The 18310-nt window shown below is 41.6% G+C and overlaps 1 protein-coding gene across 1 annotated transcript in view; it reads right to left on the reverse strand.

Moving 5' to 3' along the window:
- Nucleotides 1–18310, reverse strand: part of XPO4 (exportin 4) — a 126026-nt gene that overhangs the window by 24998 nt on the left and 82718 nt on the right. The window contains exons 10-15 of the mRNA XM_070749812.1: nucleotides 18049–18225; nucleotides 6708–6850; nucleotides 6453–6595; nucleotides 3418–3595; nucleotides 2564–2723; nucleotides 220–389 (exon numbers count right to left, since the gene is read on the reverse strand). Of these exons, the coding sequence (XP_070605913.1) occupies nucleotides 220–389; nucleotides 2564–2723; nucleotides 3418–3595; nucleotides 6453–6595; nucleotides 6708–6850; nucleotides 18049–18225 (971 nt within the window). The remainder of the gene's footprint in view (nucleotides 1–219; nucleotides 390–2563; nucleotides 2724–3417; nucleotides 3596–6452; nucleotides 6596–6707; nucleotides 6851–18048; nucleotides 18226–18310) is intronic.

Below are 18310 nucleotides of genomic sequence, written 5' to 3' on the forward strand. Positions count from 1 at the left end.
AATCATGTTCCATGCCTTGGAAACAACTATGGTATCTTAACGATGGTAGCTTAGCCCTAGACTCATCAAGCTTCTAGAAAGAATCATTTTGTAAATTAAGTATTTACATTCCAGTCCCTAAAGTAAGATAGTCCTCAACTTATAACCAGTCTTTTAAAGATCATTTGAAATTATGATGGGCCTGGAACAAGTGCCCATTTTGGAAAATGGATTGCTTACCTCTCCCTCCTTTCTACCAACGTTACCAGTAGTTGCACAGTGTCATTGGCAAGTTCTTGTTCAGAACTCCATACTGCAAGATTGCTGAGTACTTTTTCTAAAAGGTAGCCCACAATCCACTGGGCACCCTCAGTGTCAGCACCAAATGCGGTGTTGAATGGCAAGCTTATCTAAAAAAAAAAAAGTTAATATTTATGAATGCTAGAGAATGCAGTACAGTTTATTGATAAGAATATTGTCTGACTCCTTAACTTTCTTTCATTTATTGTAAGTTTTAAAAAACGTATCTGTTTTGTTCAAAAATGCATGAGGAATAACATAATTGAAGGCACATACAGATTTAATAGACAGATTTATTTTAGAAGGAGTCCCCAATCTCCGGGCCAGAGCACTGCTTTGAGCCCGCCAGGAACTGGGCGCAGTGTTGTGGTTAGCTCTGGCCCAGCTCCTGCCCCAGGGACTGTGGATGTGGGGGAGACATCCACATGCTGCAGGCCTGTTTTGGCCCCGGTGGAATCTGCTGATGAAGGCTCCACTGACCAAGAAGACATGAGTGACAGGGAGGAGGAGAGTGTGGTAGACAGCTCAGAAGGAGATCAATTATCTAGCTCCTCCTTGGATTCAGAACAAGAGTTAATGATACAGCCACGCATGCATAGGCAACAACAACTGAGAGATTATTATCAAAGAAAATGAGATTAAATTTATTGGATTTATATGCCGCCCCTCTCCGCAAACTCGAGGCGGCTCACAACAAAGTAAAAACAATACAGCCACCTGTGGTTGGGTGGGGCTGTGGTAATTAGTGAGGCTGCTATAAATAGCAGCCTGTGGGTTTGGCCATTGTGGAGGATTATCTGATCCTTGTGTTTCGTGCCTGCTTTGCTGACTTTGACCTTTGTGTGCTGATTTCCCCCCGCTCTGAAACTAAACCAGAGCAAAGTGTGTTTCACTTTGTGAAAGAAGAAGGACTGTGAATTGCCTCACAGCTGCAAGCTAAGTATCACAGAACTGATAAGGGACTTGTACAAAGTACCAGTTTGTTTGGAGACCAGTGCTCTTTGCTATACCAAAAGAGGGCTTAGTTAAAGTGAATTTTCATTATAAAGAACATTGTTTTGAATTTTCAAATGTGTGTCTGAAATTTGTACCTGTGAATTTTTGGGAGGAGTCTATCAGAGAGCCCGACAGAACACGCAGGATCCAGGCAGCACACCAAATCATGCTCCCCCTCCCCAGTCAATGGAACTGGTCCCTGGCACCCAAAGGGTTGGGGGCAGCTTTATTATACTGTTTCCTCATGTATGCACCCACTAATTTTAGATGAATATAGATGGTCCACACATGCAGCAGAAGTGACTGAGAGGGGAGATTATCATTTCAGATCATAAAAACGGTGCACTATTTTGAATAACTATTTTCCCCTATACCCCTATACATGAATTCCTTAAAAACCATTCTAAAGCCTCTTTTATAAAGAACATCTTTATTTATTACCCCGTGTTTCCCCGAAAGTAAGACAGTGTCTTACTTTCTTTTTACCCCCAAAAGCCCCACTACTTTCGGGGTATGTCTTACATTGGAAAAAAATTGAAAGGGTCGCGTTCCCGAAGGCATCTCCCCAGAGTCCAGAAGGGCCGCCGCGGGACAGGAGCCTCGTGAGCCCTTTTCCAAGTTCAACCTCAGGGCTCCAAGCGGCGTGCACGCGTGGAGCCACAGACGCGTGTCGGGGAAGCGTGTGTCTGGAGGGAAGGAGCCGCTCTGCGCAGTTGGGCAGCCCCACCTGCCTGCCGGAAAGGAGGCGGGCGAAGGAGGGCGCAGCTCCGGCCGCTCGCCTCGGAGCTGGTCGGCCTCGCTGGCCACTTGCAGCCGAGCCTCGGCAGGACTCGGTTGCTGGGACGAGCGCCTTCGCTGCAAGCCGCCGCCCGCTCGGCTCGCTTTGGACCAGCGCCATCCTTCGCTTTGCCAAGCCAGGGAAGAGGCGGTGGCGCTGCGGCGAGGCGAAGGGCGCACGGGGAGCTTGGAAGCGACGTCATCGGGCTCCCCCCCCGGCAATACCCCCGTGTTTCCCCGAAAGTAAGACATATGTCTTACTTTCAGGGTACGGCTTATATTAGCCGACCCCCCTGAAACCCCCGATATGTCTTACAATCGGGGGTGTCTCACTATCGGGGAAACAGGGTATGTATAAAGAACTCTTTTGTTGCACATTTAGATCAGACCATACTTACTTAAGTATTGCAGTGAATAAGCTCATGCTGTTTGTTGCAAAATCTCAGAATTTGTGCTTTCAGAAATTTCGAAATTAAATGTAAACATGTCCAGAAGTTTAAAATTGTTTTACCTGGTCATATAACTTTTCATCGACAAGGAGATAGGTTTTTGCCCACCGTTTGAGGAACCACACAATATCTTTTCCCATTTGCGGGCTCAGAAGGTGCGTTAGATCTGCTCTTATTGCTCGAGACTCCACTTCCGAAACTCTTAGAATAGAAGACAATAACCTGAAGGAAATGAAAAGGCTGTGATTTTCCCCTAGCATCCGCTGATGTTGATTTATGCTTAAACACATGAAAACCTTTTGGGTTTTTTAGGTTTTGTCAGGGGGAATAACTGAGTAACACAATCAGCTTCACCATTTCTACGAGTAGAAAACATTGTTTACTGTTTGCAACACTAGGTTTTCCATGTATTCACTCTTTCAGCCGCTGAATAGTAGCATATTATTATTATTATTATTATTATTATTATTATTATTATTATTATTATTAATTAGATTTCTATGCTGCCCCTCTCCGTAGACTTGGGGCGGCTCACACAGTGATAAAAAACAATACATGGTAACAAATCTAATATTTAGAATCTAAAAATAACAATTTTACGTTGTTAAACACAATAAACAAAAATCCGCGAAGTAGGATTTTTTCTTCTCTCTCCCAACAATAATAAAAAACAATATTACAATGGAACAAATCTAATATTAAAAAGAAAAAAAACATATAAAACCCCATCATTTAAAACCATACAACACACACACAACAAACATAAAATATAAAAGCCTGGGGGAGGTATCTCAGTTTCCCCCATGCCTGGCGATATAGGATGGTAGAGGATAGGAACATTGTCCATGGGATTGCGATGGGTCAGACACAACTTTGCAACTAACAACATTTGGCATTAAAATACTAAATAAATTACCTAATAACAGAATCGGTTCTGTTGTACCCTGGAATGGAAGAGGCCTTTTCTCCCGGAGATCCAAGAATCTGAAGCGTTGTATTGATGTCAACCTCAGTTGAATGCTTAATGGAATACTCCATTATTTCTGGAGGTATTAGCGGAGTCTCTCCCTGAGTATCATTAGCTAAGAGGTAGCCTTAAAATTAAAAGCAAACAAACAAACAAAAAAAGAAAGCAGTGACCTCAGGTTACCTAGCCTAAATTAAATAATGCTTTAAGGGCCATCAGAAAGATGCTGAGAGAACTGACATCAATATTTGGCTAAATTCTATGATATGCTTAAATTAAAACTTGCATTTATGTTACAAAGTTCAGTTTGGCTTTGCATTCGATTTCTACATGTCAGAATAAAGTCTATAAACAGCTACAATTACTAGGGAGAAAGTAGCACATAAAACTAAATTCACTTTAAATCCCATAACAAATATAATTTTTGAATAATACATCTCCCATCTTGGCCATCACGTCACTACTATTTTTTAAGAGTCTTTTTATTTATTTATTAGATTTGTATGCCGCCTCTCTCCGTAGACTTTTGCATTTGCAGCTAAGGCTAGGAACCTTTTCAAAAATTCCAGTCATACTGACAGCTCTAACCAATTAACTCCTTCCAAGGGGAATAGCTAAAAACGCAGAGGAAGGACCGAGAGAAATTGCACAAATTTCAAGATCAAAACAATGCATTGAGGGAGGACGTAAATAAACTTCTGGTTCCTCCTTCCATGGATCTGCCCGGAGCCTCTAGTGCAGTGATGGTGAACCTTTTTTTCCTTGGGTGCCGAAAGAGCGTGGGTGTGCGCTATTGCACATGCACAAGTGCCCACAGTCATAATTCAATGCCTGCGGAGGGCGAAACAGCTTCTCCCGTCCCTCTGAGACCCTCTGGAGGCTGGAAACGGCCTGTTTTTCAACTTCTGGTGGGCCCAGTAGATTAGATTAGATTTATTGGATTTATATGCCGCCCCTCTCCGAAAACTCGTATAGGCTCGTATTTCACCGTCCCTAGGCTTCCCTGGAGCATAGTATTGCCACACATTGCATCTGAATTAAAGGCTGAGCCTAAATATGAGCGAGCTTTGTGCTGATTAATGGAAAAGCAGTTTCTAATAGGATGAAGGTCTTATTCTTGTAGGCCAAAAGATTAAGAGGCAATTTGGCCTTCGGGGCTCACGCAAGAGACTTCTTTCCTGTATAATCTATAATTACTGGGTCCTCAACAGCATGTGATGCATTTAAATTTCACCCTATCTTTGCTTCCTTCCTATTTTCATGTAGGTACTAGTCTAAAGGATCTAGGAGGCTATGTCAATGTCCAAGAGAAATTTGACTGTAGTAGTGGAATACAGCAAATATAATGTAGCCTTCCTAATTTCTTAACTTTTAAAAAATAGCTTGTAAATGTTAACCTTGCTTTTAATTTTGTATTGACCTTTTAGTCAAGTTTTTATATCGTTTTATGATGTTTATAAGTCATTCAGTCATCCAAGTGAGATATGGGTGACATAGAAATTTGATAAATAAATGATGCCTGGACTAATTCGTAATAGCCATCTTCTTAAATCCAGTTTAGCTGGACTTTGCTTAAACTGTCATTTATTTTTCCTATTCCTTAGGTCTTGAGCTAAATGCTAAGGTTTCCTGTATTGCTAATCCTTCCTAAATACAGTGATACTTCATCTTACAAACTTAATTGGTTGCGGGATGAGGTTTATAAAGTGAAGTTTGTAAGATGAAACAATGTTTCCAATAGGAATCAATGGAAAAGAGATTAATGCGTGCAAGCCCAAAACTCACCCCTTTTGCCAGCCGAAGCGCCAGTTTTTGCGCTGCTGGGATTCCTCTGAGGCTCCCCTCCATGGGAAGCCCCACCTTCAGACATCCGTGTTTTTCTGATGCTGCAGGGGAATCCCAGCAGCGCAAAAATAGGTGCTTCGCTGGCAACGGAAGTTCGGAGATGGGGATTCCATCGAGGGGAGCCTCAGCGAAATTGCAGCATTGCAAAAACACAAAAGTCCTTGAAACTCCACCTCTGGACTTCTGTGTTTTTGTGATGCTGCAATTTCGCTGACGCTCCCCTCGCTGGGAAACCTCACCTCTGGACTTCCGTTGCCAGTGAAGCACCCGTTTTTACGCTGCTGGGATTCCCCTGCAGCATCACAAAAACACGGAAGTCCGGAGTTGGGGTTTCCCATGGAGGGGAGCCCCAGGGGAATCCCAACAGCGCAATAACGGGTGCTTCGCTGGCAACAGAAGTCTGGAGGCGGGGCATCTCAGTGGTGACGGCTTGGGTTTGTAAGGTGAAAATAGTTAAGAAGAAGAGGCAAAAAAATCTTAAACCCCGGGTTTGTATCTCGAAAAGTTTGTATGACGAAGGGTTTGTAAGCCGAGGTATCACTTGTACAGCAATCCTCAATCAAGAAACAAGCAATTGCTCTCAAATATTGTAAAACAATTAGACTATATTTTCAAAGTTGTAACTTTGGGTTTTTCAGGGAAGGGATTAAAGGTTAAGGAAGCTAGTAATTTGCTTTATTAAATCATAATGGACAACTGGAAACCTCAACTCAATAATGCTAGGTAAAATTGTTCCTCTACTTTCTGCTTGAATAAAATTCCAATTTGGCAACAATAGCCTGAAAAATTTCATGCCTACAGAAACTGCTTCCCCTTATCAACAGAAATTGCAATACATTGCTTAATGGTATTGCATTTTCCTTATTTTTCAATGGAAACTAACCAGAAGCATTAAGATCTTTGTAACCAATCTACAATTGTATTTTATTTTTTGGTTTTTCACTGTGTGCTGAAGCAAACCACCACACTCACACAGGGCCATTTTTCCTGACTTGAATATTGTGAAAATAAGGGTGCATCTATGTGAATAAACGACAAATACAAAATGGACAGAAGAGATCATCTGTAATAGATTTGACAAAGGAATCTCCATTTCCAATGGACTGATCTCATTTGGCTGTGCAGAAGTCTCTACTCACCTGTGACTAGAATAAGCCAATGAATATCCTCATACAAGTCATCAAGCAGTTTATTGTCAATGGAGCTTGATCCAGCTGAACTGATTAATTGCTGATGCCTTTGTAACTGGCCATGAAGCCTTGTCACTCTGTCTTCTAACAAACTGAAGGGAAACATTAAACAAGTTCATTATTATTTTTCCCCCACAATGAAGATGCCACGAATGAAAAAGAGCAATGACGGTGTCGAAGGATTGAAATGACTTGAGCCTGTACCTGATAAGAAGAGGTATACAGTGTTCAGCAGCAATTCTTCCTAACATGCCTATGCTGGCCAGCTGATCAGAAAATTGTTCTCTATCATCCTCCTGCAGCTCACTTATTTCCTCCTCCTCCCTGGAAGCCACACCATTGGCAGTCTGGATGGAAAAGAGAATTCAAGCCCGTCACATTGCAAACACTTGTGTTTTCTAGAATGTGTTAACAGTTTCAATAAAATAGATTAAAAACTGACCCATCATAAGCAAATACAAGGCAATAGGTCCAGGTGGGAAAAGTACAAATGTAGAAAAAGATACACTGTGGATTTGCAGCTATTGCATGATTCTTCTTCCTCTTTGTAATATCAAAAACACAGCACCGCTTTATTGGATAGGACCACAAGCACACCCAATCCAGCATTCCAATCCCACAGGGGGAAATCAGCTATCTGTGGGAAAGTCTTCTGACCATGTTTCTTAATAATCAGCATACATACTGTTTAAGAGATGAGAGATAATAAACAGCCACAGTGACTAAAGGTAGCATAAACTAGGACCGTCTTCCCCATGAAGTTGGCCCTCGTTATATGTTCTGCCTGCGTGTTTCAACCGCCCATAATTACAGGGTAATTAGTCCAGGAAGACACACACCACACGATAAAAGGAAAACCCAAAAGTTTTTATAAACAGAAAAACAGAAACAGCTCCCTTTTTAAATGTCAAAGGGATTTTCTGGTACACACAAGGCACAGGTGAAATGCCATCCGATTGCTCACCCAATAACTGGGAAATTGAGTCCAATTCTAAAGTCCAGAGAGTCCACACACAATCTTGAACAGCACAAAAACCACAATCTTGACGAAACAATGAATCAGATAAACTGCCATGAGGCTAAAACACCTAGCTGTACTTTTATCTGTAGCACTAATTACAGCAGCCCCACCCAACCACAGCTGGCCTCATTTTCTCTTGTAATAATCCTTCAGTTGTTGTCTCCTATGCATCACTCTACGCATGCGTGGATGTGTCATTAATTCTTGTTCAGAATCCAAGGATGATACAGATGATTGATCTCCTCCTAGGCTGTCTGCCAAACTCCCCTCTTCCCTGTCACTCACGCTTCCTTGGTCAGAGGAGGCTTCGTCGGCAGATTCCATCGGGAGCAAAACAGGCCTGTGGCATGTGGATGTTTCCCCCACATCCACCTGCACATTCCTTGGGGCAGGAGCTGGGCCAGAGCTAACCACAACAGTTATATTTTGTAGAAGGAAATTAGGAAGTTACATAGAAACCTATGTTGACAATCCTGGAATGTCAAGTTTCCTTCCTAGTTATTATAACTAAAGGTCCTAGTTCAGTGATGGCGAACCTATGGCACGGGTGCCAGAGGTGGCACGCAGAACCATATCTACTGGCACATGAGCTGTTGCCCTAGCTCAGCTCCAATGTGCATGTGTGTGCCAGCCAGTTTATTTTTGGCTCTGACATTTCTTTTTTGGTAAGTTTTTGTGATTTTTCTGCTCTCTGAGCATGCGTGAAAGTAAAATAATCCCTCTGAGCATGCGCAAAAGTGAAATTGCACAAGGGGACATTCACGTGCACATGAAACGTCACGATGCGAAACAGCAGCACACCAATAACAAAAGGTAAGAGGAACTCGCTCCTGATCTAAATAGATGATTACTGTCCTCAAAGATACCTCAATGACGGAACAAGTGGCATAAGTGCTCCATTACAGCATATTATCAAGAGTGTTAAGAGATTAATAAATTATGACTTGGAACTTGGAAGATGCCAAATAATGGACTACACAGCAGATTTTCAGTTGTTTGTTCTAGGTCCATGTGCCAGAATGATTTTGTCCCAATCAATCAGCTTTAAGAAGATCTCTCCTACTAACTGAAGATCAATTAGTATGACAAGGTGCACCTTAGATCTTGGAAGAATTAGTTCAATGTTGCATGGTGGTTAATTGTAGGCTAGGGAAGTTGAGACCTTGGAAAATAGGAAATAACTCTTTCTCCAACTTTCTCTTCCCCCAAATTGCCTTCTTGGGTTTCAAGGTGGGAAGCCCAAGGAAAAAAGGGACAATGAAGAGAACCACATTTGCAGTAGAGAAACAATAGACCTTAGACCACGGGTATCAAATTAGATCACGTTATGTGACGTATTATGACATATCACAGAGTTTTTTTGCCTTTGCGGAGCTGGGGCGGGCATGGCCTGCACGTGATACCTATGTGCCTCCAGTTTAACAGGCTTGCCTTAAACTATTTTTAACCCCACTAAGCTTCTGTGCTTTGGATTTGTTGCAAAGTATACTGCTCAAAAAATAAAGGGAACACTCAAATAATACATCCTAGATCTGAATGAATGAAATATTCTCATTGAATATTCCATTTGCACAACTATTCCATTTGCACAACAGCATGTGAAATTGACTGTCAATGTTTCCTAAGTGGGCAGTTTGATTTCACAGAAGTTTGATTTACTTGAAATTATATAATGATTTATAATTTAATAATTAATAATTTATTAGACTTGTTTTTAAGTGTTCCCTTTATATATATTTTTTGAGCAGTGTATAAAACCTATTCAGTTTTAGGATAGCTTGCAAGTAAATATCTGCAAATCTCAAATTTGAGAAACTTTGCAGAAGCCCCTCTCAAAAGCTTAGCTGGAGTTTCCACCCTCAATCACTTACAATTAAGAAGAGTTATGTCAATACTACGTATTGCACTGGATGGATTTATCAATATATGAACTAACCAGCAATGTATGTTTGGAGGAAATAGTATAATGTTACTTTAAGAGATAGGCTGCAATTACCCATAAAAAGGAGACAGATGTACTGCTCTCTATTGTATTGCAGTTGTATTATAATATATTCTTGGTTGTTGATGGCTATTGTGGTTAGTCTTGATAATGCTTGCTATATTGCTGTGTGCTAAGTTTTGCTGTGTGCTAAAGTATTGCTGTGTGTTAAATATTCTGTGTGCTAAGAAAATAGAATACATTCTGCTGTGTGCTGATATTGCTGTTTCAAGTTCGGTATTCTAACTTTGGGTATAAGCCCAGTGTGGAATGCTAACAAGTTCCAATATCTAAAACCAGGAAATAATAACCTTAGGCTTTGCATGTCCATCGACAGAGAAATCCATCCACTTTTGAATTCTGGGATGTTAATTGCATACATGGGGTTATTATGTGGCAGTTGGGCTTGCCACATAACCAGTGGTGAAACCCAACTTTTCACTACCAGTTCTGTGGGTGTGACTTTTGTGGCCGTGTTGTGGCTGGGTGGGCATGGCAGGGGAAGAATACTGCAAAATCTCTATTCCCTCCCACTCCTGGAGGAAGAATATTACAAAATCTCCATTCCCACCCTACTCCTAGGGTCAGCTAGAGGTGCTACTTGCCTGTTCTATGAACTACTCAAAATTTCCGCTACCGGTTCTCCAGAATCTGTTAGTTTGCTGGTTTTCACCCCTGCACATAGTGAGCTTAGATAGTGATCAGATCAAGAACATAAATTTAATTTGGATGGAGGGATATAAATATTTAACAGACTTTGATAATATCTATAACAACACTGTACTTTTGATCTCACAGTATTATTGATTGATTGATGGATGGATGGATTTGATTGATTGATTGATTGTATTTATATGTCACCCCTCTCTGAGGACTCGGGGCAGTTCATAACATATCAAAAACAACATAAAATATAAATATCTAAAATCCAATTAATTTAATTACTCTAAAAACCCTGGAACATTAAAAATCACTCACTCCCATTCGAACAACAAGCATACATCCCACTCATGGGCAAGCCATGGCTTAGCATGATTTCTAAACCCAATCACTAAGTCCTGGTAAGCAAATTGATAAAATTCTACACATCGGATCTAGAAAGAGGTAATTCCATATATGACTTTTGTACAACTATTTATTAAATGCCTCAAAAATCTTTTTACGTTCTTTCACAAAATATCAAACTATACAAAACAATTCTGAAGAGCATGGAATAAAGAGAGCACCTGCAGAAAGAGACCAAAGATATACAGCGAACACAACTATCAAGATCATAAGCTATGTTGTTTTAAGAATTGTTCTTTTTTCTCAACCCTTAGGAAATCACCCATACTAATTACAGGTAATCTCCAAGTTACAAAGGGCCATTTAATGACTGTTCAAAGTTATGGATGCCCTCCCAAAAGTGGGGTTAAGGTATGGGTTCAATATTCTAATTTTCTGAGATGGGAGATTTGGGGTTGTCATGAGATGTAACCCATAATCATCACAATTATGACAAAACACGGCTTGAACTATCTTGCCTTGCACGTTATGAATACCTCTCACATATTAAGTTTCACCTTGTAAGTTACATTACTGAAATACATGAACGTTTGCATGATATTCTAATTTTTTGAGTTTCACCTGTAGTTACCTTGGTAACTACAGTGATCCCCCGAGTTTCGCGATCTCGATCATTGCGAAACGCTATATCGCGATTTTTCCACCCGATGACGTCACTCCCTTCCTTTCTCATTTTTCTTTCTCTCTCTCTTTCTCTATCTTGCTTCTTCCTCTCTCACACTCTCTTCCTCCCTCTCTCATCTCTTTCTTTCCTTCTCTCTCTTTCTCTATCTCTCCCCCTCTTGCTCTCGAGCGGCAAGCGAGCAGCCGGGCGGGCGGGCGAACGAGCAAGCGGCAAGCGAGCAGCCGGGCGGGCGAACGGGCAAGCGGCAAGCGAGCGGCCGGGCGAGCGGGTGACGGGCAAGCGGCAAGCGATCTTGGGGTTTCCCCTTTGCCTGGGCGGCGGGAAGACCCAGGGAAGGTTCCTTCGGCCGCCCAACAGCTGATCTGCTCCGCAGCGCGGCAGCAGCGAGGAGCCGAAGATGGGGTTTCCCCGTTGCCCGGGCAACGGGGAAACCCCATCTTCGGCTCCTCGCTGCTGCCGCGCTGCGGAGCAGATCAGCTGTTGGGTGGCCGAAGGAACCTTCCCTGGGTCTTCCCCGGGTCTTCCCCGCCGCCCACACGCAAACTCCACCATCTGCGCATGGAAAAAGGGGCACGCATGCGCAGATGGTGTTTTTACTTCCGCACCACTACATCCCGAAATATCGATTATCGCGAGGGGTCTTGGAACGGAACCCTCGCGATAATCGGTGGATCACTGTACTTTAAAAATTTATTTTTCATTGTAGTATGGTGCTTGTTTGTAAATACATTTTACCATTTTTTTTAATTGTTACTGTGGTTGTTTGCATTTTGCTTTGGAATTGCCGGCAAAAATAATACTAGCCAGCGTCTACAAGGAGCACTTATAGTTCTGTAAAATTCCTTTGCCTTCTATGTACTGTTTGTTTGTAGTTTGAGATTGCTTGCAGAAAGATCCTTTGCATTCTACTGTATTGTGTTTGTTTGCTTTTGCTTGGAGGATTAATGTGCACTACTGGGCAGAGCTTGTAGAACAGCTGATGAGCAGGAAGCAGTGGTATCCTCTGGAGGTTCTTATCCATATCCTCAAAATTCGCTCCTTCCCCCATACACACCAGTTTAAATCTGGGCACGTGCCTGGAATCACTGTAGTTCCGAGGCACATGGATGCCTCATGGGTGAGCAACAATGTTTTTTTCTGAAGGCTCCAACTGGGGAGCCCTGAAAATTCTCTTGGCTTACTTAATAATGGCAGAGGTCAGTTAATGAACTGAAGCAATCAGCCATCCTGATTTTTGTTCATATGTCGACCCAGTGGAGTCACCTAACAAGTGCCATAAAAGTATCGTAAAACTAAGTCCAATTCATTTTATTTGTTTATTTAATTAATTGGATTTCTAGTCCGCTCTTCTCTCGTAGACTCAGGGTGGCTTACATAAGAAAATCAATGCCATATAAAATCTGAGAAACCCAATATAATAAAACCCCAAAACAGTAAAAACCGAGTCTAAAACCCCGCGTAATTAAAAAGCATTTGACTAACATTCGTTCATTCAAATCATTCATTCATGCTGTTGGCTGGAGCATGAAGACAATGGCCCCAAGTCTGCCCGCAGAGATGTGTTTTTAGTACCTTACGAAAAGCCAGGAGGGTGGGGGGTGGCATGACTCTCCAGGGGGAGCTGGTTCCAAAGGGTCGGAGCTGCCACAGAGAAGGCCCTTCCCCTGGGCCCCACCAGGTGATATTGCTTGAATGAGGGGATCCGGAGAAGGCCAACTCTATGGGCTCTAACCGGTCGCTGGGATACATGAGGCAGTATGCGGTCCAAACAGTGTGCCGCGAGACATGGTCAGGTGTGCCGTGGGGAAATTAAACATGGGTCCCCAAACTATGGCTCGCGTGCCGGATACGGCCCGTGGAGGCCATTTATCTGGCCCACCGCCAGCCGCCTCCATCCGAACATAAAACATTCCCCTCACAATCTCTCCAGCTATCAACAACAGGAAGAGTGGAGGCACAAGGAACGCTCACTGACCAATCACTTCTAGGATTCATCCCGACCACTAGCAATGAACCAATAGCAGGCCGCCTCTCATCCACACCCAGGAAGGTCCCTGCTCGGGCTGCCGCGCAATTGTCATTGTGGGGCCGTGGCGAGTAGTTGAAGCTGCTACTCCTCCCCATGGTCCCAATTTCTAATCCTGGTCAAGACTGGAGGTAAATGTTGCCACCACTAGATGAAGCCTCAGCCTCAGCTGGTTATGTCTATCCTATTCACACTAAGGGAGTATAAATACATTTAGAAACTACATTATTAACTATATGTACAGTATGTACTGTGTTAGAGTGTCATTTTGTGCCATTTTGGTTGGTGGTGTGCCCCAGGATTTTGTAAATATAAAAAATATGCTGCGGCTCAAAAAAGGTTGAAAATCACTGCTATAAGTAATCTGGTCTTAAGACATTACCACAATAGTTAATAACCAACACTTTAAATTATGTATTTTATAACAGTATTTGACTTATATCACTAATGGGCAACTTCCATTAAGGTCTTACCTTGAAGAATTCCTTACAGTGTTCCCTCAATTTTCGCGGGTTCGAACTTCACGAAAAGTCTATACCACAGTTTTTCAAAAATATTAATTAAAAAATACTTCACGGTTTTTTTCCCTATACCATGTTTTTCCCCGCCTGATGACGTGTCATCGCCAAACTTTTATCCGCCTTTAATAAATAATTTTTTAAATAAACTTTAATAAATAAACATGGTGAGTAATAATCTAAATGGTTGCTAAGGGAGTGGGAAATTGTAATTTAGGGATTTAAAGTGTTAAGGAAAGGCTTGTGATACTGTTTATAGCCAAAAATAGTGTATTTACTTCTGCATCCCTACTTCGCGGAAATTCGACTTTCGCGGGCGGTCTCGGAACGCATCCCCCGGGAAAATTGAGGGAACACTGTACTTGGATTGGAACTAGAGATTCTTCATTTTAAAATGCAAAACATCCAAGAAGTCTAATTTTAACCTCTTCTGTAACAAACCATTTCCTTCTTCACTCACCACTGTTACACTGTTATCAAACGTACAAGCACTGGTCACTGCTGCCTTCCGAACCCAAGTGACCATGTCAACCATGCTGAGTTCTATAGAATGCCCAAAGTATATTTTCAGACCGACTGCTAAAGAGGAAACTGCATATGACAGGGGAGGCTGCTAATCTATGATTCATTTACAATTTTGTAAAAGTACAGCTTGGAAATACAGGGGTTTTTTAAAGGGACTTAAAGCATTTGCAGAAACTGAGCCAGTCGCCGAAACTGCAGAGGACATAAATGCCAGTGATTTTATCATTCCAGTGGTCAAAAATAACATTCACACAGTTGTACCTCTACCTAAGAACGTCTCTACATACAAACTTTTTTAGATAAGAACCGGGTGTTCAAGATTTTTTTGCCTCTTCTCAAGAACCATTTTCCACTTACAAACCTGAGCCTCGGAAACTGTAACTGGAAAAGGCAGGGAGAAGCCTCCGTGGGGCCTCTCTAGGAATCTCCTGGGAGGAAACAGGGCTGGAAAAGACAGGGAGAAACCTCCATGGGGCCTCTCTAGGAATCTCCTGGGAGGAACAGGGCCGGAAAAGGCAGGGAGAAACCTCCATGGGGCCTCTCTAGGAATCTCATGGGAGGAACAGGGCCGGAAAAGGCAGGGAGAAACCTCCGTGGGGCCTCTCTAGGAATCTCCTGGGAGGAAACAGGGCCGGAAAAGACAGGGAGAAACCTCCATGGGGCCTCTCTAGGAATCTCATGGGAGGAACAGGGCCGGAAAAGACAGGGAGAAACCTCCATGGGGCCTCTCTAGGAATCTCATGGGAGGAACAGGGCCGGAAAAGGCAGGGAGAAGCCTCCATGGGGCCTCTCTAGGAATCTCCTGGAGGAAACAGGGCCTCCACCCTTCCTGTGGTTTCCCCAATCGCATGCATTATTTGCTTTTACATTGATTCCTATGGAAAAAAATTCTTCTTCTTACAAACTTTTCTACTTAAGAACCTGGTCACAGAACTAATTAAGTTTGTAAGTAGAGGTATCACTCTACTTCTATTTCATTGAGAGTGTATTATAAAGTAGCATTAACATGCCCAATTAACAGGTCCTCAAACATATCCCATGTCATCCACCAGAACTCATTGATTTGTGGCAATTATATTTATGGTGATAGCTGTGTTTTAAATAGGCAAGCCTCCCCTATAGCAGTCCTGGCACTACCAAGTACTCTTAGCTTTCCAAATATGGCCATTAACCGAGAATCTTTTAACATTAACCAAGACTCCTGCAATGGCACTCTGCAGTACAGACACAAAACGGTATTATTATTGTTGAATGCATTAGATATTAATAACAAAGCTGGTTAGTGCAAAATAGAATGAAGAGTAAGTAATTATTTTTAATTATCAACTCACAACTATCCTATTTTTCAACTGGGGTAAATCAATTTTTTTCCCCATAGCACACACACACACAAATCCTTGAAAACCCATCTAAAATCATTGCAGATATCTTAGCAAGGATACTAGAAACTAGAACTAAGCCATGGTTCAATCTTCTAAGAGGCTCTTTCAATCCTCTTCTCTTGATCCCACCACCTAATAATGTTCTTAATAGCTGCAATGTCACAGCTGTCTATGGAAAGTGCTTCTTGTTTGAAAAACACTAGCTGCTGCTTTGATATTGAACAAACCAGAAGTTTTGTACTGTCAGCTGTGGCTTCTAAGTAAACAGGCATGAAATTAATGAATTATCTGCACAAACAAATTATGCTGGAATTATCTAAATCACAAAGTCAAAAGCCTTAATTATGAAATATACAGTGGTACCTCGGTTAACGACTATAATCCGTTCCGGAAAGTTGGTTGGTAACCGAAATATTCATTATCCGAAACAATTTTCTCCATAAGAAATAAAGGAAATAGATTTAATTGGTTCCCAGCCCATTGACTCGCTAATATGAAAGTTACAGGCTATATATAGTAGGTATGTTTTTTTCCATGAGAACAGTTATAATACAAAACATTCAAGAAAGCATTTAAACATAAGAAAAGATTTAGCAAACATAGGAAAACGTGGATGGAGGTGTGGGGAGGAAGTCGTGGAATTACTGCTTGGAGGGGGAATCATTGGCATTGGAGGACAGAAGGAAAAGGGGGGACATGATCGAAACATTTAAATATGTCAAAGGGTTAAATAAGGTCCAGGAGGGAAGTGTTTTTAATAGGAAAGTGAACACGAGAACAAGGGGACACAATCTGAAGTTAGTTGGGGGAAAGATCAAAAGCAACGTGAGAAAATATTATTTTACTGAAAGAGTAGTAGATCCTTGGAACAAACGTCCGGCAGACGTGGTTGGTAAATCCACAGTAACTGAATTTAAACATGCCTGGGATAAACATGTATCCATCCTAAGATAAAATGCAAGAAATAGTATAAGGGCAGACTAGATGGATCATGAGGTCTTTTTCTGCCGTCAGTCTTCTATGTTTCTATGTTTCTAAAATCGGGAGTGACTTCCCTTTTCTTTCACATTGACGTGTCCATTGTCTGTTGTTTCTGCCTTTTTTGTAACACTTTTCGGTAATACGACATCGCATTATCATTGAACATGTTTAGGCTCCTATTGCCTATTGCCCTGTTAGGGAAAGACTTTTCTACAAACAATTGCAATTCCGCCCACTTCACACACATTTGTTTAATCACTGAACTTGGGAATTCCTCCTTCCCTTCCTCCCCTCTTTCATATCCTCAGCCAAATTCTTTTCTTGCTCAGCCTGAAGATGCCCCCACCCTCCTTGCCTTTCGTAAAGTTCTTAAGACCCATCTCTGCCGTCAGGCATGGGGGAATTGACACATCTCCCCCGGGCCTATACAGTTTATACATGGAATGTTTGTGTGTGCGTTTGCTTTTAATAATGGGATTTTTAGTGTTTTTTAAATTATTAGATTTGTTTTTTACATTGTTCTTGTTCTTGTTGTGAGCCGCCCCGAGTCTGCCGAGAGGGGCGGCATACAAATCTAATAAATAAAAATAATAATAATAATAATAATAATAATAATAATAATAATAATGCTGCCACTCGTCAGTAGTGAGTTCGTTATTGTTCTCCTATCGAGCTATATTATTATTATTGGTAACTGTGTCTTGAGTGCGAATGTTGTTGGGTCTGAGATTCCAGCCGGTCACGTGTGGGTGACGTGGCTGTTCGCTATCTGAATTTTTGTTCACTATCCGGAGCAAATTTTTACTATTGTTATCTGAAACGTTCGCTATCCAAGCCGTTCGCTAACCGAGGTTCCACTGTATTGGCTGGCACTTTGGCCATCATCAACCTAGTCACCGAGGACTGAGAATCATAAATCATCAATAAGTGTTCTCCGTGCGCCAAGAGGAATGCTAGAATTATTGTTAAATCCAATTTCAATAATCCAATGCTGATAAACAGTGATCAATAAGTTAAACTCTGGTTTCTCGGAATTATACATAACAAATCAAGAAAACTGGAGGAGTCAGAATGAAAGGGAGATGCATTCTTTTGACAAAGCATTTTAATTGTCACATTGTGGTTATTATTTCATTTGGCTTGTCACTTTATCTTTGACATTTTTAAAAAGATCTTTCAAATGGAAATGGCTGTACTTGAAACCTATTGTGTGAATAGACAGCAAAATTGGGGCAGAGAGAATTACACTTACACTCTCTCTCTCTCTCTCTCTCTCACACACACACACACACACACACACACAAACCCCCAAAGGTTTAGCATGATTGTTTAATCCTGGTCAATATCTTATTCATGGTTAAGTAAATCAACTTTTAATTATTCCACATCTCAAGATTTTCATAATTGGCTATAGAACTTACCAAATTCCTTGTACCATCAGGAGCAGCTAAGTGGCACTGGATGTAAGAATTAAAAACCTGAACAGCATGCTGAGTAAAGAAGCCTTTGTGGAAATGTTTATCATCTTGCACCAAGGTAAGCCATGATTCCAAGAGCTTGTCATATGCCTCCATATATACCATATCGTCTTTGTCAAGCTAAAGACATAAAGTAAAAATACAAATTATCCAAAAGTTGTCAGAGCTTTCATCAACATTTACTCAGCAAATTTGCAAGAATAGT

The sequence above is a fragment of the Erythrolamprus reginae genome, chromosome 4, assembly GCF_031021105.1.
Source record: "Erythrolamprus reginae isolate rEryReg1 chromosome 4, rEryReg1.hap1, whole genome shotgun sequence".
Lineage (NCBI taxonomy): Eukaryota > Metazoa > Chordata > Lepidosauria > Squamata > Dipsadidae > Erythrolamprus > Erythrolamprus reginae.